The 23,681-nt window shown below is 58.5% G+C and overlaps 8 protein-coding genes across 8 annotated transcripts in view; 4 read left to right on the top strand and 4 right to left on the bottom strand.

Annotated features, from left to right (window-relative positions):
- Positions 1-423: 423 nt before the first annotated feature.
- Positions 424-4,904, bottom strand: DICSQDRAFT_123701 (uncharacterized protein; the record flags this gene model as incomplete). The annotated part of the gene is made up of 4 exons (XM_007360656.1): positions 424-3,902; positions 3,957-4,548; positions 4,577-4,734; positions 4,790-4,904. The coding sequence occupies 4 exons, from the start codon at positions 4,902-4,904 to the stop codon at positions 424-426; spliced, it is 4,344 nt and encodes a 1,447-aa protein (XP_007360718.1).
- A 289-nt stretch (positions 4,905-5,193) lies between these two features.
- On the top strand, positions 5,194-6,813 carry DICSQDRAFT_151612 (NAD(P)-binding protein). The gene is made up of 7 exons (XM_007360655.1): positions 5,194-5,613; positions 5,674-5,737; positions 5,794-5,994; positions 6,056-6,197; positions 6,260-6,395; positions 6,467-6,616; positions 6,670-6,813. Exons 1-7 carry the CDS (start codon positions 5,245-5,247, stop codon positions 6,697-6,699), a joined length of 1,092 nt encoding a protein of 363 aa, XP_007360717.1. The 5' UTR covers positions 5,194-5,244; the 3' UTR covers positions 6,700-6,813.
- Positions 6,814-7,421: 608 nt separating this feature from the next.
- Positions 7,422-8,432, top strand: DICSQDRAFT_131589 (uncharacterized protein). The gene has a single exon (XM_007360654.1). It carries the CDS (start codon positions 7,430-7,432, stop codon positions 8,306-8,308), a length of 879 nt encoding a protein of 292 aa, XP_007360716.1. The 5' UTR covers positions 7,422-7,429; the 3' UTR covers positions 8,309-8,432.
- On the bottom strand, positions 8,431-10,867 carry DICSQDRAFT_151610 (Fip1-domain-containing protein). Its single transcript, XM_007360653.1, has 11 exons — positions 10,853-10,867; positions 10,715-10,791; positions 10,593-10,602; positions 10,386-10,533; positions 10,279-10,328; positions 10,163-10,221; positions 9,664-10,109; positions 9,200-9,595; positions 8,959-9,127; positions 8,632-8,893; positions 8,431-8,574 (listed from the first exon to the last, which is right to left on the bottom strand). The coding sequence occupies exons 2-11, from the start codon at positions 10,788-10,790 to the stop codon at positions 8,514-8,516; spliced, it is 1,677 nt and encodes a 558-aa protein (XP_007360715.1). The 5' UTR covers position 10,791; positions 10,853-10,867; the 3' UTR covers positions 8,431-8,513.
- Positions 10,868-11,230: 363 nt separating this feature from the next.
- On the top strand, positions 11,231-14,432 carry DICSQDRAFT_76930 (ARM repeat-containing protein). Its single transcript, XM_007360652.1, has 10 exons — positions 11,231-11,385; positions 11,683-11,858; positions 11,916-12,003; positions 12,060-12,172; positions 12,232-12,344; positions 12,420-12,602; positions 12,655-12,809; positions 12,861-13,071; positions 13,170-13,756; positions 13,910-14,432. Exons 1-10 carry the CDS (start codon positions 11,248-11,250, stop codon positions 14,207-14,209), a joined length of 2,064 nt encoding a protein of 687 aa, XP_007360714.1. The 5' UTR covers positions 11,231-11,247; the 3' UTR covers positions 14,210-14,432.
- Positions 14,433-16,652: 2,220 nt separating this feature from the next.
- Positions 16,653-19,732, top strand: DICSQDRAFT_123697 (uncharacterized protein; the record flags this gene model as incomplete). The annotated part of the gene is made up of 4 exons (XM_007360651.1): positions 16,653-17,544; positions 17,696-17,834; positions 17,901-18,804; positions 19,196-19,732. 4 exons carry the CDS (start codon positions 16,653-16,655, stop codon positions 19,730-19,732), a joined length of 2,472 nt encoding a protein of 823 aa, XP_007360713.1.
- A 717-nt stretch (positions 19,733-20,449) lies between these two features.
- On the bottom strand, positions 20,450-21,365 carry DICSQDRAFT_151608 (uncharacterized protein). Its single transcript, XM_007360650.1, has one exon. The coding sequence runs from the start codon at positions 21,162-21,164 to the stop codon at positions 20,676-20,678; it is 489 nt and encodes a 162-aa protein (XP_007360712.1). The 5' UTR covers positions 21,165-21,365; the 3' UTR covers positions 20,450-20,675.
- Positions 21,366-22,536: 1,171 nt separating this feature from the next.
- DICSQDRAFT_131585 (uncharacterized protein) overlaps positions 22,537-23,681 on the bottom strand; it is a 3,217-nt gene continuing 2,072 nt past the window's right edge. Inside the window, exon 2 of the mRNA XM_007360649.1 lies at positions 22,537-22,717. The gene's annotated coding sequence lies outside the window, so the exon portion shown is untranslated. The remainder of the gene's footprint in view (positions 22,718-23,681) is intronic.

The following is a 23,681-nucleotide window of genomic DNA, read 5'->3' as shown; positions in this document are numbered from 1 at the left end:
CTATCGTTGGCCGAGTGAGTGAGCGGGAACTCACCCTAGCCTCCGAGCGTTTGATTTTCGACCGCAGGGCTATTGCTACTAGTCCTGTCATGTAACTTATCATTGTATCCCTCATTCGCTTTCGCACTCGCCTCACATGTAGCATGCACGCAACCGTTCTTATACAATCTTGAAGGACTTCAGGTTCCTACATAACCAAATTGGAGTCAAGGCGTGAAGCTCCATAAACAGTGCAAAGCAAGTGAGAGCATGATACTTCGTGATGTGTATGACCGCTTGTGGACGATCAGAGAGGGTCCAGTCAATACTCCCAAGATACCGACAAGAACTCAATTAGTCCTTCCGCTCATGAAACCGCCATCTGCGCCAATGACAAACCATCTCTCCGGACCAGCACTCTGGCACAGATCTGCTCGCCTACGCTCAACCTCGTCCAGAGCCTCCGGTCACCATCCCCGTTTTCCTCTCTGGAGCGGCTCCTCGACCAGAGCGGGCCCCCGAACTTGGGTTCGTCTCGTCCACTACGCGCTGCCACCTATCGATCAGCCTCGACACGCCCTGGTATGGCTTCTCGGGGGATGGAGAGCGGACGTTCGCGTTCGCGTTCACGGGCGGCTCGAGTTGTGCCGACATCTTGCGCTCCATCCGCGGCGAGGGCGGTGGCGGCATCTCCTCCCGCTGATGCCTGACAGACGCACGGGATGGCGGCTGCTCGCGCTGCGGTTCGGCGAGAGGTGAGCGACGAGAGGGCATGCCGTTGACGACTGCGCCGGTGGATGAGCCGCTGCTATAAGCGCTCGAGTAGGGTGTCTCGAGTCGGCCAGCAGGCGACGTCCGCGAAGGCAAGCCCGTCGGGGACGTACGGTGCTTGGCGAAGTCGCGTCCGAACTGCGAACGGCCGGTATCCTCCGGGACAGCGAGGTTGGCCTTCGTCAACACAGGTGATGTCGTGGGCGATAGTTTCGGGAAGCGCGTCGCGGCGGCGGAGGGCGAGAACGTGTCGCTTGAAGCCGCGCTGCTCGTGCTCTGGTGCGTCTTGAGGGACAGCGCGACGGGCTTGGTCGGCGGACCCGGCCCGGGACCCTTGGGCGGCTTGGGCCCACCAATGGCCTCATAGTGCTGGACCATGTCCGAGATTGAACTCCGGCGTGGTTGCGGCTGCCTGCGCGGAGCCCCGGGTTGCGAAAGCGCGGACTGTTGTGCAAAGGCGGCAGCTGCAGCGGTGGACGAGGGCGCTTCCATCTCAGTAGCATTAGGCGTGGACTTGGATACAGTGACAGGGGAAATGAACATGGACTGCGGTCGGGAACGGCCTGAAGATTCAGTGGGGGAAGTCGCAGAGGTGGGCATCAGACCACGCCGCGAGCCGGCCTGGGAGGACGGCTGCTTCGTGTGCTTGGTAGGCGAGGGCAGCGGCCTGTTGGAGGGTATAGAGGGCTCTGGCGTCCTGGCGGGCTGTGGTGAAGACGACCGCGGCTTGTTCGTGACAGGGGGTGGCATCATGGTCGATCCCGAAGCAGGCAGGATCACCGAACTCCTCTTGCTGGGGGCACTCGCGGTCGTAGGGCTCTTCCCCTTCTCTAGCCCCCCGCCCCACAAGTCGACGAGGTCGTGCACAGAGCTCTGCCTCCCTTTGCTCCTCGTCCTCCGTCTCCGTTGACCCTCGCCCGTCCCATTGAGCGGTGCGCCGCTCTTCGTAGCAACCTCCTCCAGCCCTTTCGTCTTCTCCGCAGCCCCACCCCTCGGTATGTACCCATTAGGGTCCTCCGGCCCAACGTCGCTCGCGGATGATGCCGAGCCGTGCCTTGACCGCGACCCGCGCTTGGGCGACGGCACCGGGCTCCAGTTGTCCGTAAGTCCACTTGGCGACGGAGTGGATGCCTGCCTTGCGCCCGTACCAGCGGGGATCTGCAAACCAAGGCCGGCAGTGCCGACGTCCGCACGCGTGATGAACGCCTTCGTCGCCTCGCGTGACCTTGACCTCTGCCTCTGCCTCATCTCTCTCTCCTCGGCCTTCCGCCTCTCGCGCTCGCGCTCAGACTTCCCCGCGGGGATCTTGTCGAGGCTATCGAGAGCGTTATGCCACTCGCGCTCGAGCTCCGTCACCTGCGCCTGTTGTGGCTGTGGCGGCGGGACGACCGTCCCGCTCTCCGCCTCGAGCGGCTTCGCGAGCGCGATCGGGCTGCGTTCAATGTAGCTCGCACGCTTGCTCGGGGAGTCGCGCAGCTTCGGTTGCTCGTCGGATGGGGCGTTGAGACCCGTCGTGCGTACGCCCAGAGGCATCCCGCTCATGTCCTCGTCGCTGCCCGTGAGCCAATCCTGAGGCTGCTGGCGTGGCCGAGGAGGCAGCGATGGAGGGGAGGGCCCTGTGAGGAGGTCAACCGGCTGGGGCTGCGCCTGCGACGTCTTCATTGAGACCGAGCTCCGGTGTTTGCGCGAGAGCGAAGGTCGGCTCTGGAGGGGCTGCTGATGTTTGCTCGGGCCGTCATCAGCCTTGGTGAGGAACGTCGACTGGCGTGAGCCGGCCACGCGTGCGTCGCGCATCGCGGTGCCGGTGACCTGCTGCGAGCGCACGCCGTCGAAACGGCCCTTCACCCCTGGGGCGTTCAGAGCTGTTGGGGCGCTCCCGGTATGCGAGCCCATGTAGCTGCTCCGCGACGGTGGGCGATCGGACGTACGCGGGGGCAAGGCTGGCGGCGGCTTCTCTGAAGGAGTGCCGCTTGGGGAGGCGAAGGTGCGGTCGAGATCCTCGAGCGAGGGGAAGCGTTCTTCTGCTGAGAGGTTCTCCTGCGACGAGGATGGCGCCTTGACGTGCTGCCGCCATGTCTGCGAGGGCGGGGGAATGGGCGAGAGGTTGCTCGACTGAGGCTGGATCTGGGACTGCGGCAGTTGTGGCGAAGGTGTCGGTCGTGACGCGTGGATGCTCGGGGGTTGGTACATTGTGTTGGACGTTCCAAGTCCCCCAGCTCCGCTGGGAGTGGGAGGGGTGATGTTGTACAGAGCACTCGATGCATTCGCGCTCGAAGACGATCCGAAACTGGCCAAGCCTGTTCGACTCATTCGCGCCTCCGCGAGTGTGGGTGTCTGTGACGCCGTAGGAAGCGCGAGGCCTTCGAACGCGTCCTTCCCTATTCGACTCTGGCGGAATCGGGATGGCTGCGAGGGAGGCATTGACGCGCGGGAGCCGGTGGGCGGCGAGGGCGATGAGATGGCGGCTTTCGCGGGATCAAACGCGTCCCCAAACCCTGTGCTGAAACCAGAAGACGTGTGTTCCGCTGGTTTGCCGCCAGCGGGCGGTGAGCGGGAGGTCTGAGTGGTTGTGAACTTGCTCCCCAAGCCAGACGAGAAGTCACTATCAAAACCGCGTTGTGAGCCTGCATCATTCTTCTGCGCGGACTGGCGAGACGCAAGACTCCAGGCATCGGCATCACCCTTTCCGAAAGACGACGTGTCGTTGCCTAATGAGGGAAGACCGGACCTGGCTGCGCGAAGGCCACCCTTCCAAGCACGATCACTGTCCTCGTCGCCGAACTTCGTCTCAAACGTGACGGGCTTCTCCGGACTAGAAGGCCGTGACGGTGCCTTAGAGGAGGTAGGTTGGGTAGCCCCCTGTGGTCGACCCCGGCGCATTGGGGCAATAGCCTCGAGCACCTTCTCGCGAGCCTCCACCCCGGCATTCTTCGCCGGCTGCTGAGACTTGTACGATACGAGGTCATCAAGGGGATTTGAAGCGATGTTCGGGGAACGAGCTTGGAGAGGGGCCTGGAGAGACCGCGGAGACAATGGCTCCTGTGCGGGTATATTGTAGGTGAATCGCGACTTGGTGCCTCTAAGGCCATGGACGTGATTGAGGATCTCAAACACGGTTGGGCGCTGGGCTCCGTGCTCCTTCAACATTGAAGCTGCCAAGAAAACTTGTCAGTACAAGTACGAATGATCGGCAAAAGGAGACTCACCGATCAGGGCGTTCATCTGCGCTGAGTATACGGGGTAGGGGGGGATCTTGTACTGAACGTTGAGGATCGCGAGGGGTCCATGTTCCTCAAAAGGTGTAGTATAGTAGCAGAGTTTGTAGAGGAGCACACCTAGGGCCCATACATCAGACTTCTCGTCGATCGGGCGCCGCAGGTGAACGTCGATCATCTCGGGAGCACGATACTGCAAGGTAGTATGTCGATTGAGATCGGCTTCAAGCATACGGAGCTCCTGGGTGTTAGTGGGGACTTTCTGCACTGGGGTAGCACTGCCAAAGTCGCATAGTTTGTATGAAGTCGGAGAGGCCTGGAGGATGTTCTCGACCTTGAGGTCACGGTGGAGAATGGGGGGTTTGAGGGCGTGCATGGCCGCGAGACCTTCACAGACGTCGACGAAGATGGTGAGGATCTCAGACTCGGTGAGACGTTCGCGCAGTCGACGGTTCATCATGTCAATGATGCCTCCGCCAGGGCAGAACTCCATGAGGATGAAGACCTCGTAGGTGCCGTTGGTCATCCGGTGCCAAGCGGCGTCGATGAGGAAGACGATATTTGGATGACCTTTGAGGATCCGCTACGAAAGATGCGTTCACAAGGCGCACAGGAAGAGATGATGGGGTTCCAGTCACCATTATATCGACCTCCTTCTTGACCTCGGAGAGCATGGTTTCGTTTGGGACGGCGATGCGCTTGAGAACATGGTGAGTAGTGTTGTACACCGGCTGGGCGGTTCTGACGAGGTAGACATGGGCGAACCCGCCTGGAGAGAAGTGAGAACCAGATGGACATGCGATGTAGCAACGAGTGTTGCGGACCTTGGCTGAGATAGCGCTCAACTACGACGGTGTACTTGTTGACGGTGATGCTCTGGCCGGGGACCAGGGTGCCCTTGTTGGCCTGCGCTGCATATGCCTGCGGGAATGCCTGCATGGCAGGCGTCGAGGAGGGGCTCGAGGCAGCGGAGGCGGAGGCAAAGCTGAGAGGAGAGGTAATAGCTGGCCGTAGCCGACCACAACCAGCCAGTCCTCCAATCGCGCCGGCCTCGGCATCCCCCGCCTCCCCGGCGCCTGCCCAGGACGCGTCAATAGCGCCAAATAACGCGTGTTTCTGCCCCTAGCCTAGGGTCCCCGCACGTGGATGGCATCTATGCTATGACGTGCACACGCTGATTACCCTTTCCCAGTCGTGCGCTCTCAATCTGCTGTCTCCGTCGCTGGGGCTTCTGAACACTTCATCGGCTTGATCATTGACCACCATCACTCAGGACAACATGGACAGGCCAGGGAACATTCACCTCCTCCACCTCCAGCACTCGGAGCCCAACCCCTTCTCCCGTCCCACGACCCCAGGCCACCATGACCTCCAGATCGGCTTCGTCGGTCTCGGGGCGATGGGTTACCCTATGGCCCGCAATCTTGCTAAGTGGCGCAAAGAACATACCCAGGCACCGACCCCCCTCTTCGTCTGGAATCGCACCAAGGCCAAGGCTGACGATCTCGCCAAGGAGCTCGGCCCAGGGCTGATTGCGCCCGTCGACTCTCTTGAGAAGATTGCGATTGAATGCGACATCGTCATTACCAACCTGTCTAATGACGACGTTGTTCGCAGTGTATACAAGCAGTTTGCTAAGGTACTCGAAGTGAGTGCATGATGTCCATCTGGTGTCGATGTCGCCGTTCACGCCGCACGCTTTGTGCAGGAGCACAAGCCCACCAGGAACAAGATTTTCGTCGAATCGAGCACCATATACCCCGCGCTTGCTGGTACGTGCATCGAAGGATATGTGTACACTTGCGGCATCCTAAGTTCGATCTGATAGTCGAACTGGACAATCTCATCTCCAGCATACCCTCTACACACTTCATCGCCGCGCCTGTTTTCGGTCCGCCTACAGCCGCCGCCGCCGCTCAGCTTGTCATAGTCATGTCGGGTGACTACCGGACCAAAAAGGAGGTGGCTCACCTTCTTCACCCCGCTGTTGGCCGAAAGGTCATGGATCTTGGCGGGAACATTGAGAAGGGTATGTTTTCCTCAGTTTGACGTGTATTCTCTGTAACTAGTCTGAAACTATGATCTCACAGCGGCGACATTCAAACTGATCGGAAACGCGCTGATCCTCGGATCTCTTGAGCTCCTCGCGGAAGTGTTCACACTCTCTGACAAGGCTGGCATTGGTGCCGCATCGGTGCATCAACTCATTAAGGACATTATGCCCGCCCCACCGTCAGTCCGCGTTCCCACTACGTCCAGACGGCTCATTCAGTTTGCGCCTATGACGTCTATAGCTTGATCAGCTACGGCGACAAGATGCTCCACGACAAGTTCGACGGTAGCAAGGGCTTCGCCATCGATGGCGGTCTCAAGGACTCGCAACACATACGCCGGCTGGCGACCGAGCTTGACGCTCCCATGCCTGCCTTGGTAAGAGCCGTGGCTATAAACAGTGATCTGCTCCCGTTCACGTGCTGAGTACACACGCGATTATCTCACAGGACGCTGCCCACCAACATATGCTCACTGCCAGGGCGCTCTACGCGAACCAAGTGAAGCAAGGAAATGCCCACTTCAACGTCCTCGACTGGAGCTCCCTCATCGCTGGCAGTCGGGTTTCCGCAGGCTTGGAGCCGTTTGACAGCAGCAAAGTAAGCATCACCCTGGTTCATCGGCGGATTCATCGGCTCACGGTGTCCTGCAGCAGCACACCAAGCCTGTCCCTGAAGACTAGAGTGGGGACGTGGTCCTGGAATAGAAGAACGAAACGCTATAGGATGTAGCATGCAGTGTATTATCTCGTGTATCTGTGATCGGGTTGTACTGATATCCGGTTTGAATGGGGCTTGTCCTTTTGGCTGTCTTTTGTCGTCCGCTGTGTACTTGCGGCTCATCTGCGCCCACGTATCCGCGACTTTCTCGCAACTAGAAATGAGGCCTTGGAGGATCACGTCTAAGATTCGACGACGTTGTGGCTATTCGTCATCTGGGGAATATGGGAACGCCGTTCAGTGTCTGTTACCTGTGTCTATCACCTGACTTGCTGTTCACATTGCAGTCTGTCGTTTCGATGCATCTTCTCGGTACCCCTTGCAACACATATCTCCCAGCAGTATGGGAACGGCGCGATTCGAAAGTACGGGTGATTCAAGGGAGACTAGTCCAATCCCAGTGGGCTCCATAGTAGTAGAGGATTTCAATCACTAGAGACTAGCAGATCTCGACTACGATACAAGTTGTGTCGTATCATCAGTTGGATAGTTGTATGAACACCCGTCATTGAGCTTTTGTTAAGTATCAATGCGAGTCCCGTCCAGTCGCGTCATAAGCCACAGTCGATAGGCTCGACCGACGACACCTTCCAAAATAGGACGAGGGCAAAGTGAGGATTCAGAAGCGCCTGTAAACGTCCTGTTTACTTCCTCTCACCGACTGGGACATCGACTTGTGGTGTGGTGGTCGCAATGTTGAGAGCTGCGTCACGGATACCCACCTCCCTGCCGGTGTCGCTTCAGGCCCGGACATACGCTATCTCGCTCAGACCTCCGGTGGTCTACCCGCGGATGAAGGACACCCCTCGAGTCTACGCGGAGCGTAAGACGTACCTCTACAACCAATACACCCGTCTCCTCCAGGGCACGTCCACCGCACCTCTGCTCCTCTTCGAGCATTCCGACTTCTCTGCGACACGCCTCATCCAGCTGCGCGCAGACATTGCGGCCGCGGTGACGAAGCATGCTGGCACTGTCGCTCCTTCACTCTCGTCCCCGACTCCCTCACCGCCCCCTACTATCCCCACGTTCACCGTCCTCCGGACATCCCTCTTCGGTGTCGCATTGCGCGAAATGAACAATTTCGACGACGCCACGCGCAAAGAGATCGCCAAGACCGTCACGGGCTCTCTCGCGGTACTCTCCTTCCCCGAGCTCAACCCCCCACAGCTCAAGGCCGTCCTCCGCGTACTGGCACGTTCTGTGCCCCCGCGCAAGCCGAAGACCCCAGAACAACTCGAGGAGGAGAAGAAGGCGGTGGAGGCGGCGTTCGTCCCTGGCCGGAGACCGAAGCGGCAGAAGCCTACGCCCGTGCCCGACCTGAAGCTGCTGGGTGCGCTCATCGAGGGACGGCTGTTCAAGGCGGAGGGTGTGCGGAGCGTGGCGGAGCTGCCGACACTGGATGCGTTGAGGGCGCAGATCGTTGGGCTCTTGAGCGCACCGGCCGCTCAGCTGTCTATGGTGCTGAGCGAGGCGAGTGGAGGGAAATTGAAGAGGACGCTGGAAGGGTTCAAAAAGAGCTTGGAGGAGCCTGAGGGACAGGCTCAGGATGGTCAGACTCCTCCGCCATGATGGGCATATAGAGGCCCTGCTCCTTTGTATTGCATATATTCGTCTAATACGGCACACTATCTGCTTTCCATCGTCTTGTGAAAAGCAACACGGTGGGTCGTGCGCCCAGCGAAGAAAGGTCCCGCAATATAGTCCGAGGAGTGAATAGGAAGGAGGCTATAGAAGTGACAGCAACAGTCGACAAACAACAAGAAAGCATCACAAGCTATCTCCGCTTTGAGCTCCTGCTACTCTCCTCACGCTCACCAGGCGAGCCTCTCCGTTTCCTGAGGTTCCCATAGGCCTGAGTGCACGTTCATGATAGTGGAAGATTCGCCACGTACCTGCTGCTCCTGTCTCGTTCATCCACGTCAGGCGTGCCGCGATCCTTCCTGTCGCTACGTTCGCTGCGTTCACTGCGCTCGCTACGCTCCCGGTCGCCGCCGCCGCCGCCGGCAGCACCAGCAGCAGCACCTCCTCCACCGCCACCATAATCAAGCCCGTCTACAGCGGGAGCGCTGCCATCAATATCCTTGTACTTAGTCTTGTTCCGTGGCCCAGTGGGCACATTAGGTGGCAGCGGTGACGCAGGTCGGACAGGTATGCCTACTCAGACAAGCAAATCACGCATTGAGCCCAAAGTTATCAAGACATAAACATGGGGAACGAACCTCGCCCGCGACCCGCGAACACAGCTCCACGCCCGCGCATGCCCTGGGGCATACCCCTTCCTCTGAACTGCCCCTGCGCAATCCCGCGCGTAGGCGTCGGCGCAACAGGCGTCGGCGTACCGCTCCCATCCATACCAGGATACATCTGCTGTCCCATAGCAGTCGGGTCCTGCGCCACATGTGTACACACGTCAACTTTCGGCCCCAGACGCTGCAACAACGACAGGCGACCACCACGCACCTGCATCCCGAATTCGGGGTTCATCCCCATGCCCATCATACCCTGCCCGGATGGGCCTCCGCCGGGGCCAAAGCCCTCCCCGACGCCCATGCCCATCCCGACCTGGCCCTCCGGGTTGCCTTGTGCCCCCGCTTGCGGGCCTCCGCCGCCGTCGGGGACCATACCCATGTCACCCATCCCCATTTCCATCATCTGATTCATCATGGGGCCCATGTTCATCATTTGGTTCATCATCGGGCCGCCGTTCATGTTCATGCCCGCCCCGGGCATCATGCCTCCGCCCCCAGGGCCGCCGCCGCCCGCCCCGGCCATGACGGCGGTCGCGCCTGCCATGACCATTGTGCGGACTTCGGGCGGGAGACCGATGAGTTGGTCTTCGGACATGCCCGCGAAATTCTGGTCAAAGCAAAGGAGAATGAGCATAGCAAATGGGAGGCTTACGGTGGGCGACATGGAAAACCCACCATAACATTCGACTTCAGCATGCCAGCGATGTCACCGAGCTCCCGCCGACGGTAGCAATACGCCTCCCACGAGAGTTCGTCGAAGCCGTAATTGAACCAGTCGCTGATGTCTGAGCCTGGTCGCCGCCAGGGCTTCTCCGCGAGCGCATTCAAATCGACTTCCAGTATCGAGCGCCCATCGAAGGTTCCTGGTGCGGAGGGGTTTATCGACGGGTGCGATGGGGGGGCGGTTACGGGAGGAAGGGTGTTAGGGTCAGGGCCGGTATCTTTCGCTTCTTCCTTTTCGCCTTCTGCAATCTTTTCGGTGGTACCCGGGGTCGCAGCCACTGCCGGGAGCGGTGTTTGTGTAGTTTGAGAGGGTTGAGGGGTGGAGGGGAGTTTGGTGACACCAGCGCGTTCTCGGGGGGTGTACTCAGTTGTGAGCGACGGTTGTGGTTGCGGAGGTGCTGTCGCGACGTATGGATATTTAAGAGCATCAGGAATTGAAACGAGAGCTTACGTCTCTGTGGTGTTGTGAATGTCGCACTAGTGGAGCGAGTACCGGCTTGTCTCTGATGTCTGTCGTGGCAAGAATGTCAGACAGACGCAAGCAGTACAGGTACATCGTCCACGTACCGGAAGTCCAGTGACCGCGCCTGCGGTTCCTCCATAATGATCTCGATGTCCTGAGTAGATGTATGAAGTTCCAATAACTGTATGCGGGGAAGCCGTGGAGAACGTACGTCTTCGCTGTCATCCTCGTCTGCGTCCTCCTCTCCTCCGTTCTCCGCTGGTTCGGCCTCACCGTCGCCATTGACTTCTTCCGCCGCTTGTTCTTCGAGCTTTGCAACTAGCCCTTCGGTCGCAGAGCGCGTTTGCTCGACGGAAATTCTACCGCAGCACGTGCATGAGAGGGCTTACGACTTGGGCCAACATGTACGGTGACTTACGGTTGCGGCACTGAACATCACACCGGTTGGGGAAGTATCATGAGAATTTCCATTGCACTAAGAAAGAGGTACAAGAAAGGTGGTAGAGCCCAAAACCTTCTTGCTCCCAACCTGATTCTCACCAGATGTTTGCAATGCTGGCTTCGCCGGCTCATCCACATGCGAGTCTCCGTAAAGGTAGGTGTCGTCGTCATCCATGCTGAGATAGTAACAAATCAGCACCAGGTGTGAACAACTAAGGTGAATCGCGTAACACGAACTTGTTTCTGGCTGGCTCAGCCTCTCGGAAAGACAAAATGAAGTTCAGTAGACGACGCAAAGCAGAATGGAAGAGGCGTTTTGGGCAACAAGAATCGTTGACCCGCGCGCCTACTGTGAGCCGTGTACAGTCTCACGTGACCACAGATCTCAGAAATTTCGCGTTTCCGACTCGCGCGCGGCGCGCGCCGAGGTCCCTTTGACCTCTGTCTTGCTCTACGCCTTCCCTAGGGCAGCATCTGTGGCTCTCAGACGCCCCGGACAACCTACCATTCTTGCTGCTTGGCTCGATCCTTGATACCGTTGCACCGCAAGCATCCTGGACGTGAATCACCGCATCACAGCTACCCCTGCAGACTTAATCCACTATATTCCTCCCCGCAGAGTATTTACCCTCATGGGCAAATCTCAGAAGAAGCGCAATATGCGCAGACATAACCCTATGCGAGTCCCAGATTCGCATCTACCAAAAGGACTCGCATCTGCGGCCGCGACCTCGTCCAAGAACGAGGCGATCCTGCCAATCATACAGAAGGTGAGTCTTTCCGCGAGTTCATCAGAAGTACGTAGCTCCCAGTAGTATATCGTTGAGTGATATTCGGGTGAAGACATTCCGTTGGTTTCGCGTCAGTGTAAGAGGAATGCCCGGAATTCAGAAGTTGCTCAGAAGGGCATCAAAGATTCATGTGCTATCCGCATGTCGTAATCTTTGCTAACTGATGACTTCTGTATGCACATCTGCTGTGATGGGTCTCTCTTATACTTCGGCGAACGGACCCGAGCTACTGCCTTTTAAATTGATCATGCATATTCTGACAGTACCTATTTACAGTTAGAAAGCATCGACCCCTCAGAACGAAAGTGGGCATGCGTCGCAGTGTCGAATATCATACAGAATGATCCTTCAACGCGGCGATTATTGCAAGGCAAAAACATCGTGGGTGCGCTTATCACTCGCCTCTCGGACAGTGAAGAAGAGGTCGTCGTGGAAGCTGCGGGGTCTTTGCGGTGAGTGTAAAGGTATATCAACTCACCGCTCGACGTAACGCGCCGACAAACGTGTAGGAACCTGTGCGTTGACGGCGGCTTCGACATATGCGCCGAGATGTATAACAAGAACATTTTGGCACCGCTCAAAATTTATGTACCCAAGGTATTGAGGATAAGTCCTGTAATAAAACGGCTCGTGACAATTGCATATTTGTTCAGATTTCAGCGACCTTGTCGCAATATCTGGAATCCCCCAAAAATGCACCTGAAAACGCACAGAAGCTTGTGTACGAGTTCGCCGAAAACGTTATCACAATTCTCTGGTGCCTTTCGTAAGTTCACTGATCGTTGTCTTCTGCTGTGATACGTTTCTTGAACTAATGAAGACCAGAGAGACCTCGAACAAGGCTTTAAACGCGATCAACCAAATCTCGCTTGTGCCTTTCTTGATGTCCTTTCTGGCAGCGAGGGATAGACTGCCGTTGTCAACTGTGACTTCTGCCGGTGAGTACCACCTGGTCCGCCTTTGCAAATATTACGTCTGCTCACAAGGTCACCATGGAATTACTATGGGAATAGCACAATGTCTGTACGTTTTGACAGACGAGAACTATCCCATCATCGATGAGGTGCGGTCGAATGCGGGATACACGGCATGTCTTCTCGCGATCATTCGTTCAGCTGAGGAAGCGCCAAAAACGAATGGAAAAGGAAAGGAGACGTTTGATGTCCGGGCTGATGCTCTTCGGGTTCTTTCTTGTGGTACGGCCATGTGTTGGTACGGCGTGGCTCATATGACTGAGATCAATTTTAGGTATCCTGCGGAATATCTCACCTATCCCGCCGCCTTCCATAGCTACCACTATAGATATCGATCGGGACGTCGTTCTCCCGACTCTAGAACCTGTCTTGAGCTCAATAGACCTGCAAGAAGCGTCTCAAGCGGCACAGCACGCTGTGGACAATCAAGTAAGCGGTTTACACCGCTACGAGACTGTCGGACTCAATGTGGCTTCATAGGAGTCAACACCGCAACTCGAGAATTTGTCACTAAAACACACACCCAAATCCGACCACAAGACGCCTTCCGAGCTTGAGCTTGAACGACTGGAGACGCGGCTACGCACGATCCAGCTCGCTCTGGAGATTCTCACTGGAATGTGCGCGACACTGCCTGACCCGGAGATGTTCAGTGGTGCGACCGATGCTGACGGCGAGGATGACAACGAAGGTGCGTCAATTGCGAGTCGCGGCTCGTCGAGCCCCCCGCAACTACGTGCTGACACATGGGTCCCCTTCCCTACTTTGTAATGCGATACTACGTTACAGCCGGCGATGAAAACGTCGATGACGCCCCAGACATCGATATGACAATAGACAACGCAGACGCTTCGCCAGACACGCCGGGCGACGCGCCGCAGCCCCCCGCGTTCTTCACCACTCTAGTCGCTCCGTTGCTCAAGCTCGTACAACCAACGCCGCTCTCCTTCCCTCCCCTCGACAACCCGTCCCCACATCCGCCCACGACATCGGCGCTTGGTGCGATTCACGTCAGCGCGCTTGAGTGTCTGAATAACATCTTCCTTTCCATGGCGACCTCGCTCGCTGGCCGGCCCTCAGGTCTCGCGCCCGAGAACGGCCGCACGGTCTTCGACGCCGTCTGGCGCGCGCTCAATGCGGTGGGCACGGACATCTCTCGCTCGGGCCAGGAGCGGCGGAGAGAGGTGTGGAACATGGGCGTAGGCGTGCTCTGGGGCGTTGGCAACGTCTGGAAGGGCGCACTCGTGCCCACTGAGGAGCACGTCCAGGTCCTCACGCAGTTCTGCGGCGCCACGGCGGACACGGGAGTGAAGGTGAAGACGATCGGCGCGCTCGAGTGCCTGGCGCAACACCCGGAGTCTGTGGACGCGAATCGGGTGCGTACTGCCGCGTTGCTACGATTGATATCTCGATTATCCCGTCCCTGGATCCCTCGCGCTGTCTATAGCACCCGCTCTATCTTCGATCTCCCGTGTCACTCACTGCGTACGGGGTCACGCGGCTGACCGTTGTGTTCTTTTCCATCTTAGGTCATTTCTGCGTATCTTTTGTCGCTTCTCCCACCATCAGCGAACCCGCCCACGCCGACGGAGCCGCTCCTGCAAGCCGTATCCGCGCTGATCGATATCTACTCGGACGAGACGCTGCCGTACGACGTAAACTTCAGGTCAGGGCGCTACCTGGATGCGCTAGTCCAGTCCGTAGAGGGAGTCCGGAAGGCGGTGCGCGGTATCGATCGCAAGAAGGAGCGCGAGCTGCGCGTGCGGGGGGAAGAAGTCCGGGATAACCTCGTCGCGTTCATCCAGTACCGGCGTGGCCTCAAGGTCTGAGTGCTGGATAGCGACGGTAGCAGTCAGATTGAGGATTGAGTTTTTGCCTTCGAGCGGTTGCGCTAGCGTTGTGCGCGGTCGATGTCCAATTTGCTGGCCCAACAACGACCATGCCTTTCTCGGCAGATCACCGTACCGGCTGGCTCGTCTTGCTTAGGTGTCTTCTTACTAGTTCATGTAGCGGGCGCCATTAACATCGTGCGCTGCTTGCCGCGAGAGCGGGACCCGATAAGGGTTAACGTTGATTGTGCGATCTGTGAAATGCAAGACAATGCCGCGTTTTGTGGGCCGAGAGGAACGGGGTGAAGTAATCGATAAGTACATAGGAAGATCGAGAGAGCAGAGAAATCGAGAACGAGCGTGGCAGTGATCTTTGCTGAACGCTAGTCGGCCTCGTGGGCTGCACGTCGCCTCCCGTGTGGGTAGTGTTCTCCGGACGATCGATGAAATGACACGGCAGGCACGGGCCAAATTCTGGTGCGAAGAAAGGCGAGAGACACTCCGGGACAGTCTTAACTTCGCCCGGAAACATGACATCTATACAACATCACGCAAAAATTTGACTTTCTCTACGCCTTTCTGAGGATTGAACCTGAGAGAAAACTACACCTTCCCGCACGCTCGCCCCGTCAGAGAAAATGTCCGGGAAAGGTCAACTTTCACAGACTGAGCGCCAGAAAACCTTTGTGAAAGCTATTCTTTGCGCCCCTTTCTCCACTCTGGCGAGTGGCACTCCAAAGTTATTCTGTTGTATGAGAAGAAACGTATGGTATCTTTCTGTGAAAGTCATCCTATAGGTGCAAGAGCACACGCGTTTACGGCCACGCCTAATGACGTCGACGATATGATTAGACGCGAATGGGAAGGGAAGCCTGGACTTCGTGTAGGTGATCGCTGAGCAGAGACGCGTCGAGAAAAGGGCAGGACATTTCCCGATCGACCCTGCCGCTCAAGCTGTCAAGAGTCGCGGAAGCTGGGCTGGCGCCACGCCTTCCCGCCGCTCACACGCAGCCGCATGTGAGCTAGACAGAGCAGCATTCTGGTCCGTGGAGCTGGTGCGAATCTCGTGCAGGTTGGAGTGGAGCGAGTAAGCATCATGGGATATAAGGCGTCGAATTTCGCACCGAGGTGTCCGCTATGCATTGATCTGCGTCGGGGATAGAAGCTGCATGGGCTTAGCGACGGACCCCATACGCAATGTCCTTCGCATCTGGATGGAATCCTGAACGAACCGACATGGCGGCGTATCATCTGGGAAGGTGGATGCAGTCGTGCGGTCCAGACTTCGAAGGCAGTGGACAGAACGTTGTTCGCAACATGGGTGTCTTCGCTTGCGTCGTTCCAGAGCTTACTGAATCTGTGACGACAACGAGGCGAGCCTAAAATTTTACAAGCGACGTCATATTCTGCGGCTGTTCGAGGAGGAAATCGCTTGCCGGACCTTGGCTTAACCATCAGATCTCTCACTTACCGCACTCAAAAGCGCCTGGACGTCGTGTAGGGTGCATGGTACGCAAGATCGAACGAAGGACGAGCCCACAGACAATGCTGACAGTATACTGACTTGACCGCCTTGAAGTTCACTTGCCCTCCACCGGCCGCTTTCTCAGCTGACTCGAGCAGGACTGACACTATCTGAAGCTCTCACCGTAGTTACCAGAATCTATGACTAGCTGATAACAATATATTCTCTGAAGAAGTGTTATTGACTTGTGTCAGACATAGCCGGTTGAGCGGCTGCCCCGAGTCGTCAGAATGCAGTAGGAAACGTCACAGATCGAGGGTGTGAGATTCCTGCTTTACGAAGGTTGCTTGAGATTCAAGCAGTCAAGCAGTCAATTTCACCACGACATGACATGTCATCGTCACTCACCCGTGCACTTCATTGATGGAAGTCCGACAGCTTCCCTCCTCATTTGTGTGTAACTCTGAGTGAGGGTGATGGCGAAAGTATGAACTGCAGGAGGGTCATATTTTCCTAGCGCTTACTTCGCATGTATGCTGCCGCAATAGCACCTATGTATCATAACCAACGATCAGCAAGAACGAGGCGAGGCTAAGTCGAGGATTGCCCAGTTGAGCCGGTTCATGGAGCGACGGGATCACATGACCAATAGACGCGTCTGTTTCTCACGGTTGAGGGACGCGTCGGGACTCGCGTCTCGCTTCAAGGTCTCTGCCCCCTTGTCCCAAACGCCCGTCTCGACGTCCATTTGTCCTCCTTCCGCAAGACATCCTTGACGCTATACAAGATCTACATCCAGCCATTACCACAAGGCACCGCATCGGACGACCACTTGTTCCAGAGTCATCTCGCCAGTGTCCTCAACTTCAAGCCACAAATCAAGCATTTCCTGTCTCGGGTAAGGTCGTTGCCTGTTCCGCCACCTGCACAAGTATGCTCACACAGCGTTGCTTTGACACTAGCATACTCAGATTCGTCATGGGCGAACTCAGCCTACGCCATATCCCCGACCTCTCTGATGCTTCTGGCATCGGCGAGTTTTCCGACTCCTCCTTCCAGATCCCGGCCGCAGCCCGCCATGCCGACGACTTGCTTCTTGCAGACGACACAATGGACTTCTTCTCAAACGAAAATCACACACTCAGTACCCCCGCGCCTTCCAAACCTCCCGTGCAACCTCCGCTCACCCTAGCAGAGCTTACGCCCCGCTCCAAACCTGTACGCGCAGCAGCCACAAGATCATCTTTGCGCCCTCGCCCCGGAGTGGCTACCCCTTATAGAGCCAACATCGCCCAAGGACTCTCTGCAGCCCTGTCCGAAGACCTGTCGCCATTCCGTAAGCACGACCCCTCTTTCGAAATACCCCCTCCGCAGACGCATGACGACGACGATCTCCTTATGGCGGACGATGGACACCAATTCCTCTCCGAAGAACAATCCTCCCTTGATGCGACCCCACCCCGCGCTCCTGGTTCAACCACAGGACCCTCTACGGGCGTGACGCCCAGTGATGCGCCGCCGTACGCCGTACTCGTCGAACCCCTGCCGTCTGTGCAGAACATACCGACGGAGCTTGTACCAAGATCCCCGCAGTCTATGGCAGATGTTTACATTGTCGACCCTGCATCCCTTGCCACGGTGTCTGGTATCCCGAACATGCCGGAATCAATCCCGGCGGTAAAGATCGAAGACAACCCACACGATCCTTCCAAGAAGGGGAAAGGCAAGGCACTTTCCAGGGTGAATGCCACAGTCCGACAAAAGATGGCCCCTGGCGGCGACAAAGCGAAGCGAAAAAGGGTACTGATAATTCCTAATAGAACATATGGTTTCGGCGGCTCATGGATACGGTTCCTCATTGGTTCTCCAGGTGACCCCCGCCGCAGCGATATCGAAACCTGCCAAACTCAAACCCTTGACTGCGTCCTTGGCTCCCAGACTCTCGGCCTCAGGCAAGAAAACGGCTCCGACCCTACGGCGCCGCCCTTTGCAGGGTGGGCCTTCGTACACACACACTATAGGTTCTAGCGGCTCAGTTGCTGCGACAAATGGCCACGCGAATCCTCACGCTGCCCCCGCCGATGTCAAGCCCTTCCGAAGTGGCGGATTGGCGGATACACTAATGTCGTACGGCCAGAAGCTCATGTCGACCACACAGAGGTATATTCGGTCCCCTGAATCTGCATATCCTGTGCGGCGAATGACTGAGAATGATTGTACGTCTAGCTCACACGACGCCCTTGCGGAACACTGCGAGGACGCAGCTGATACGGTAGAGGACGGGATCCCGCCTGTACCTGAGACCACTGTTAGCGCAACCTCAGCTTTGTCCCCAAACGCGGACGATGGTCCTGTAGCACACGACATGGCGCACCCAGCGAGCGAGCAGCAGCATGCACGAGCCGTCCTTGATCGGGACTACCTCACTCTCTCGCAGCTATCTCCGCGGAAAGCTGAGGCAGCAATTGCTTCCTCGACCACGTTGGCCTCGCTTAACACAAATGAAGCGCTCGTCCCCGTGCTCGATCAACCCATACCTCCTGCAGCCTCCTCAGAGCGTCAAGAGAGTTCACCATCCCCAATGCGTACCTCTATCAAGCGCGCGGCGTCGCCGGCCGATGAACTTTCTGTGCACCAACGCAAACGGGGTAAGACAGTACCCAATGACATGGAGCCGTCCTCCGGAGATCTCAGGTCCCGCAGGCCTGCCCTGCAGCCCTCTCGGTCGAAGAACGTCCCGGCGGGTGCCCCCTTGGGCTCTGGGCCCACATCTCGTACACGGCGCGTCGTCTCTGGCACTGCGAAATCAACCACTGGCGGTGTCGCAAGCGCGGATCGCGCTACGCAACCCACGGAGACAACGTGCAAGCCCGGCCTCAAGTCGTCGCGGTCACAGACTGTGCCTGGTGGGGAAGGTTTGGCTAACCCGACGGTCCAGACCACAGCACGTTCCATGGCGAGCACGACGTTGAAGAAGAGCAACCGTAACGCCGCCCCCTCATCCTCGAACAACGGGAGCAGATCAAGGAATTTTACCGTCCCACAGAGGGAAGGCGTCCCCGATGGTGAGGAGCGTATGACGGATGGACTGGAGTCTGGCCGCTTAACCTCAGCTAGTGTTGACAGACCGGTACGTACCATTCATTGCATTAGGACATGACATTCCTACTACTCGTGCCGTTTCGGTCGTATCTTGATATTCTCGTTTGTGTGTGTGGCTACATCCCGCCGCGTACAAGATTGGCTTTACGGTATAGTACCGCCGCTGTTCGGGGTTCTCAGTCCAGGCCTTCTCTATCCCCTGGGTTTGATGATCGCGCATTGCCGACCGAAGGCCAACGTTGTGCGTCGCCGATGCGCTCGGCGTGACCCCATAAACCATAGCGCCACCGCCTGATTCCCAGGGTCGCACGCAATTCAATCGGGCTTGCACACTGCTATCTCTAGCATCTTTCTAGCCGTCCGCTCGATTTAGCTTGCGCGCTACCGGCCAGACCATTGCTAATACCTCCTGCTTCTAGTCCACAAATTTACCTCCCGCAAAGACTACGAAGTCGCAAGAGTTCACATTCACCACGTCGACGCGTATGCGAACCCGCAGCAGGACCACGGCTGAGCAAACTGACAAGTCCACTGGTCACAGCTCGAGCGGGAGCACGAGCACGAGCACGAGCGTCAACGGCAACAGTCACAGTCAATCATCCCTTAAGGGGTCCCGTGCACCCATCCCGGACTTCAAATCGCTTCACGCTATGCGCGAGTCGGTGCTCGCTCGGCGAAGAGCAGAGGTCCACCCCACAGTGCCCGTAGGATTCGCGTTCGCGACGGACACGCGGGCAGCGGAGCGCGAGAAGTTCGAGGAGGCTCGTCGGGCGCGCGAGCGCGAGCTTGAGCGACAGGCTGAGGAGCGCAGGCGGCAGCGCGAGCTCGAGGAGGAGGCGGAGATCCGCGAGCTCAGGCGCCGCGCGGTGCCCAGGGCGAACGAGGTCCCGGAGTGGTACGCGTTTGCCCCGAAGAAAGCGAAGCCAGCGGACGCTGCCGGCGGCAGTGGCAGCTGAACGTTCGACGTGCGGGTTGCGCTGTCAAGCGCAGGCTTGCGCACTCGTCAGGTAGCGAAACGGTAGGGACGATGTAGCGGATGGTGATGGTGCGTCGAAGGTCGTCGACCCGGGAGGCGTAAGCGTGGGTCCCGCCACACTCGATCGCCCTCCCGCCACGCGAGATTGCGTTCCGTCGTCGGCTAATGCAACTTCGGAAATCAGGGCGCTCAGGAAGGACGGGAAGCAGGAGAACGAGATGCACGATACCCGATGTGGCGGGATATGCGAGCGGGGCGGGTGTGGAGGCTGCAGTTCGCGTCTGTTCACAGTGCAGTCACCTCGTTGACATTGCCAGCGATAACAAGAAGCGAAGGAGTTGCGGAAGAGATGCGGGAGTTCATCGCACGTACCCTACTGCAAACTGTCACCGACTAGGTGACAGCTTCTGTGCGTTTGCGCTCATTGTCGCCATGCATTCGGGCTCACTGTCGCCCGTTTCGTTATCTTCTGTTTCTGCGTGCTTTCAGCGTGTTCAGCGTTCAGCGTTTACTATTCGCAGCGTTCAGCACGATCATGTCGGTCGATCGGTGCTCTGTCATTGCAGCGCAGGTGCAGTCTTGTATGATTGGTTCGGTATAGCAACATGTGTTCTATCTATCTGCTGATATCCCGAGTGTCTCGGGTGATTAGGCATCCACTCTCCAAGACCTACCCTGGCCAACGGCAGCGTGACACCGACAATCGAACAAAGGACCGCGTCAAGAAGGCAATGGTATGTGGTTCGGCGGCAATGGTTGATCGAGTACGGCGCGTCGGCCGACATGTCGACGTCAATGGTGACTAAAGGCCTGCCTACCGATTGAATTCGGGATGATCAGGTGCAGGAGATGCCGTGCCCGAATCTGCCTATCGCGCAGGTGTTCGGGGTGTTGTGCTCCGGTCAAATTCAATTACTGCGACCTCACTGCGAAGTCAGAAGCACCCATAAGCCGTGACCAAGATAGGGGAAACTAGAGGGGAATACACCCAGGTGTGGCAAGCCCGTTCGCTGCGAGCCAAGGATCAAGACCACCCGAGCGTGCTCCAAGGAGGTCCAGCCTGCACCTGAGTACCAAGCACCCCCCCATCGGCGGTAGAGATCGCGCCCGGAAGACACGCGCAGACGAGCTGAGGCGTACCGAGATGGTGAGACCGAGCCGGCGGGTGTGCTACGAGATGGGAGGTGCAAGATGCGAGATGCGGACGCGAGCGCAATCACTGCGAGCCTGATCACGCCCTGATCCCCCCCGACAAATCCCATTGCATCCTCCGAGGGCGGTGGGAGGTGTATCTCGGGCATGGCTGTGCTAATGCGGGCTAGCGATATTGCGTGCGCCCGAAGCTGGGCTAGGCCCCCCCGGCCGGCGCACTCCCGCGCCAACATACGGTAAGTAGTGCATGTTCGTGACATGTGGTTGGCCACAGATGGTATGCGAAGCCGTCCCCTCCGACTCCGAAATGAGATTAATCTCAGCAGCGAGAGAATATTCTGCGGACAAACCCCAGCAGCTGGCGCGGGGCCTCTTCCCCTGGATGCCGTCACCAGGACGTCTCGCGCCCGCCTCGTGTGCGGGCGGGCAGGGACAGACGAGAGTTACGTCCGGGGGCTGTGCTCGCACGCCTTTTCCGCGAGGTCGCTGGCTGCTCGCCCGTCGTGGGCGCAGCACAAAGCAGCCACGTATGTTTACGGGACTGCGACGAGCGCCGCCAAGCGTTCTTCACGACTTCACCGGTCGCCGCTGTGCCACACCGCTGCGGAGGCGCAGAAGGGTTTGTTTGTGGTGTGGACGCGGGACGTGCGTTTCAAATACCGCACGGTGGGTTGTTGTTGCCAGGCGGCGTCGCTGGTCGGTGCTCCATGTTGAACGGAGCGTCTCGATATCTCGCTTACGTCCCCGGCATCCTGTGCGCTCGAGGGAGGGCGGTGAGCTCGCAGTGGTGCGGCCGTTGAGACTTGCCAGGTTCGCCGCCATGAGGGCCATATTTCCTGATTGTCCGGTCGGGTCCAATGCCTGGCTGCGCGGTCCCGCGCGGGTATCCATGAAAGTCGGTCGCGGTCATATTCGCGTAATAGCGGCGGGCACTACACGAAAGGCTGAACCGGGAGGTATTCATAGATCAGGACATGTCAGTCACCCCGGGCACTAGACGAATCCTTCCTTTCCTGCGCCCCGTTCTGATAATCACTGTGCCCGTACCGCACGCCTTCGCCTGCTCCCACCGAAACCAGCGTCCGCTTGCACATCCTCAAGACAACGAACACGGACGCGAGCGCGGTATTTCGGGGGCCTGCGCTGGGGGCTGACGTATCCGTGCGACGCACGCACCCTCACGACGCAACCTGCCCCCCCCCCCCGGCCCGCACAAGCCCCAGCCGCCGCGCTCGGAGTGCAGCAGCACCATCTATACACACACAGTGGCGTCGTCGGACGTGGGCGATCGACGCACGGACACCGATCGCAACGAGCGCACGGGCGGCTCCGGGCTGCCAGTGCTATGCGGGCGTGGGCGCCGTGCTAGCCGTTGTGGGGAAGTCCTTCCCGGGCCCGCACGCACGTCGAAGGGAGGGGATGGGGGGGGGGGAGCGATCGCGATCGCTGCACGGATGGGGCTGCTGCGAAGCCGCGGAAGCCCCAGGACCTCGCCACGAGCGCGTGCTTAGCGTGTGCATGTGCAGGCATATATGTCAGAATGTCGCGACGCACGGACGCTGTACAGCGGTCCGCACGAGTCGAGTGTACGCTCATGGATGCGCGGGCGGGCGCTAGAGTGCTGGGAGGAGGGGAAGGGTCTGTGGGGCTGAGGATGCGAGATCTGATCGCGCAGCGTGGGGGCTCTGCATCTGCGGAGGCTTGCGCATGAATGGAGGCGGACGGATGCATGCGTGTGTGAGGGCGAAGGTGGTTTATTTGCAGAATGCAGCGCTTGAGAGGCGGAAATGGGGAGTGTCTGTAGCATGTTTGAGTGGAATACGGAAGGGGTGGACCCGGGGGGCGCTAGAGGAGAGAGTAAGACGATGGACTCCGGGACCGTCGCACCGAGGGTGTGAGTGTGTTGGAGGAGGGCGTACGCGTTGCGCGTAAGAGAAGGCGGCCACACAGCTTCACGTGCGCTCCGACGTCCAGCGTGGCCGCGTCTCGTGCGCCAAGGTTGCAGCTGGGCTCGACTGGATCGAAGGGAAGCAGCCTTGCGAGCGCCTTGCGATCTCCCCCAGTGCGAGTCGCGATCGTGTGTGACGACGTGCGGGCGCTCTCTGGCGCCGCGCGAGAATGCGCGAAGGACGAGAACGAGGGCCGCACCAGTCACACGCACGCAGCATAGCACGTACTACGACCAGCAGCATAGGGGCCACGCGCGCGAGCTGCGAAGGCCTCCGATCTGCCTGCAGCCGTCTTCTGCGTTCTCCACTAGCGCGCAGCGAGAGTTCTTCTCTTCTTTCCGACTCCAGGTACCCAGACCGCCGCGGGCCAACCTCTCGCCAGCACTACCACCGGAATGTCGTCAGCGAACTTGCCCGGCTGCGTACCTGGCAGGGATTTGCACGGTGACCTTACGTTGCGCGCCGACCGAACATGGGCATCCTGGCCCCCCTTGCGTGCGGGGGGGGGCCAGAGCGGGCGAGACGCGGCGAAGGGTGGTTCGAGCCTCCGTCGGGGTGGTGACGAGGCAGGTTCGCAGACAGCCTTCCGGGATGGAGCCGCGAGTGAGAAAAAGAGTGTATTGCGCGACACGGCGTATACGGATGTAGAAAGGGAGCGCAAACGCCAGACGATCATGAATCACCGTGCGCGGGCGTTGAGACTCTGTCGGGCACTCTACGTCCGAGGACACGAACGCTTTCGCAGTCGCGCGACGGCAGCATAGTCCGAGGCGCGGGACTGGAGGGCTCCAGGACGGGCGCTGGACAGCAACGCGAAGGTCGTCGAAA

This window comes from Dichomitus squalens, assembly GCF_000275845.1.
Source record: "Dichomitus squalens LYAD-421 SS1 unplaced genomic scaffold DICSQscaffold_1, whole genome shotgun sequence".
NCBI lineage: Eukaryota > Fungi > Basidiomycota > Agaricomycetes > Polyporales > Polyporaceae > Dichomitus > Dichomitus squalens.
Note: the sequence above shows the minus strand (reverse complement) of the source record. Positions and strands in the feature narration are given on the sequence as shown.

Coding starts and splice junctions, on each gene's coding strand:
- DICSQDRAFT_151612 (XM_007360655.1), top strand. CDS start 5,245: ATGGACAGGCCAGGGAACATTCACCTCCTCCACCTCCAGCACTCGGAG. Junction 5,995..6,055: donor TGGCGGGAACATTGAGAAGG/GTATGTTTTCCT, acceptor ATGATCTCACAG/CGGCGACATTCAAACTGATC. Junction 6,198..6,259: donor GACATTATGCCCGCCCCACC/GTCAGTCCGCGT, acceptor TGACGTCTATAG/CTTGATCAGCTACGGCGACA.
- DICSQDRAFT_131589 (XM_007360654.1), top strand. CDS start 7,430: ATGTTGAGAGCTGCGTCACGGATACCCACCTCCCTGCCGGTGTCGCTT.
- DICSQDRAFT_151610 (XM_007360653.1), bottom strand. CDS start 10,790: ATGGATGACGACGACACCTACCTTTACGGAGACTCGCATGTGGATGAG. Junction 9,128..9,199: donor ACCCCGAATTCGGGATGCAG/GTGCGTGGTGGT, acceptor CATGTGGCGCAG/GACCCGACTGCTATGGGACA. Junction 8,575..8,631: donor GAACGAGACAGGAGCAGCAG/GTACGTGGCGAA, acceptor TGGGAACCTCAG/GAAACGGAGAGGCTCGCCTG.
- DICSQDRAFT_76930 (XM_007360652.1), top strand. CDS start 11,248: ATGGGCAAATCTCAGAAGAAGCGCAATATGCGCAGACATAACCCTATG. Junction 12,345..12,419: donor GTCAACTGTGACTTCTGCCG/GTGAGTACCACC, acceptor CTATGGGAATAG/CACAATGTCTGTACGTTTTG. Junction 12,810..12,860: donor AGCACGCTGTGGACAATCAA/GTAAGCGGTTTA, acceptor GTGGCTTCATAG/GAGTCAACACCGCAACTCGA.
- DICSQDRAFT_151608 (XM_007360650.1), bottom strand. CDS start 21,164: ATGTCACGAACATGCACTACTTACCGTATGTTGGCGCGGGAGTGCGCC.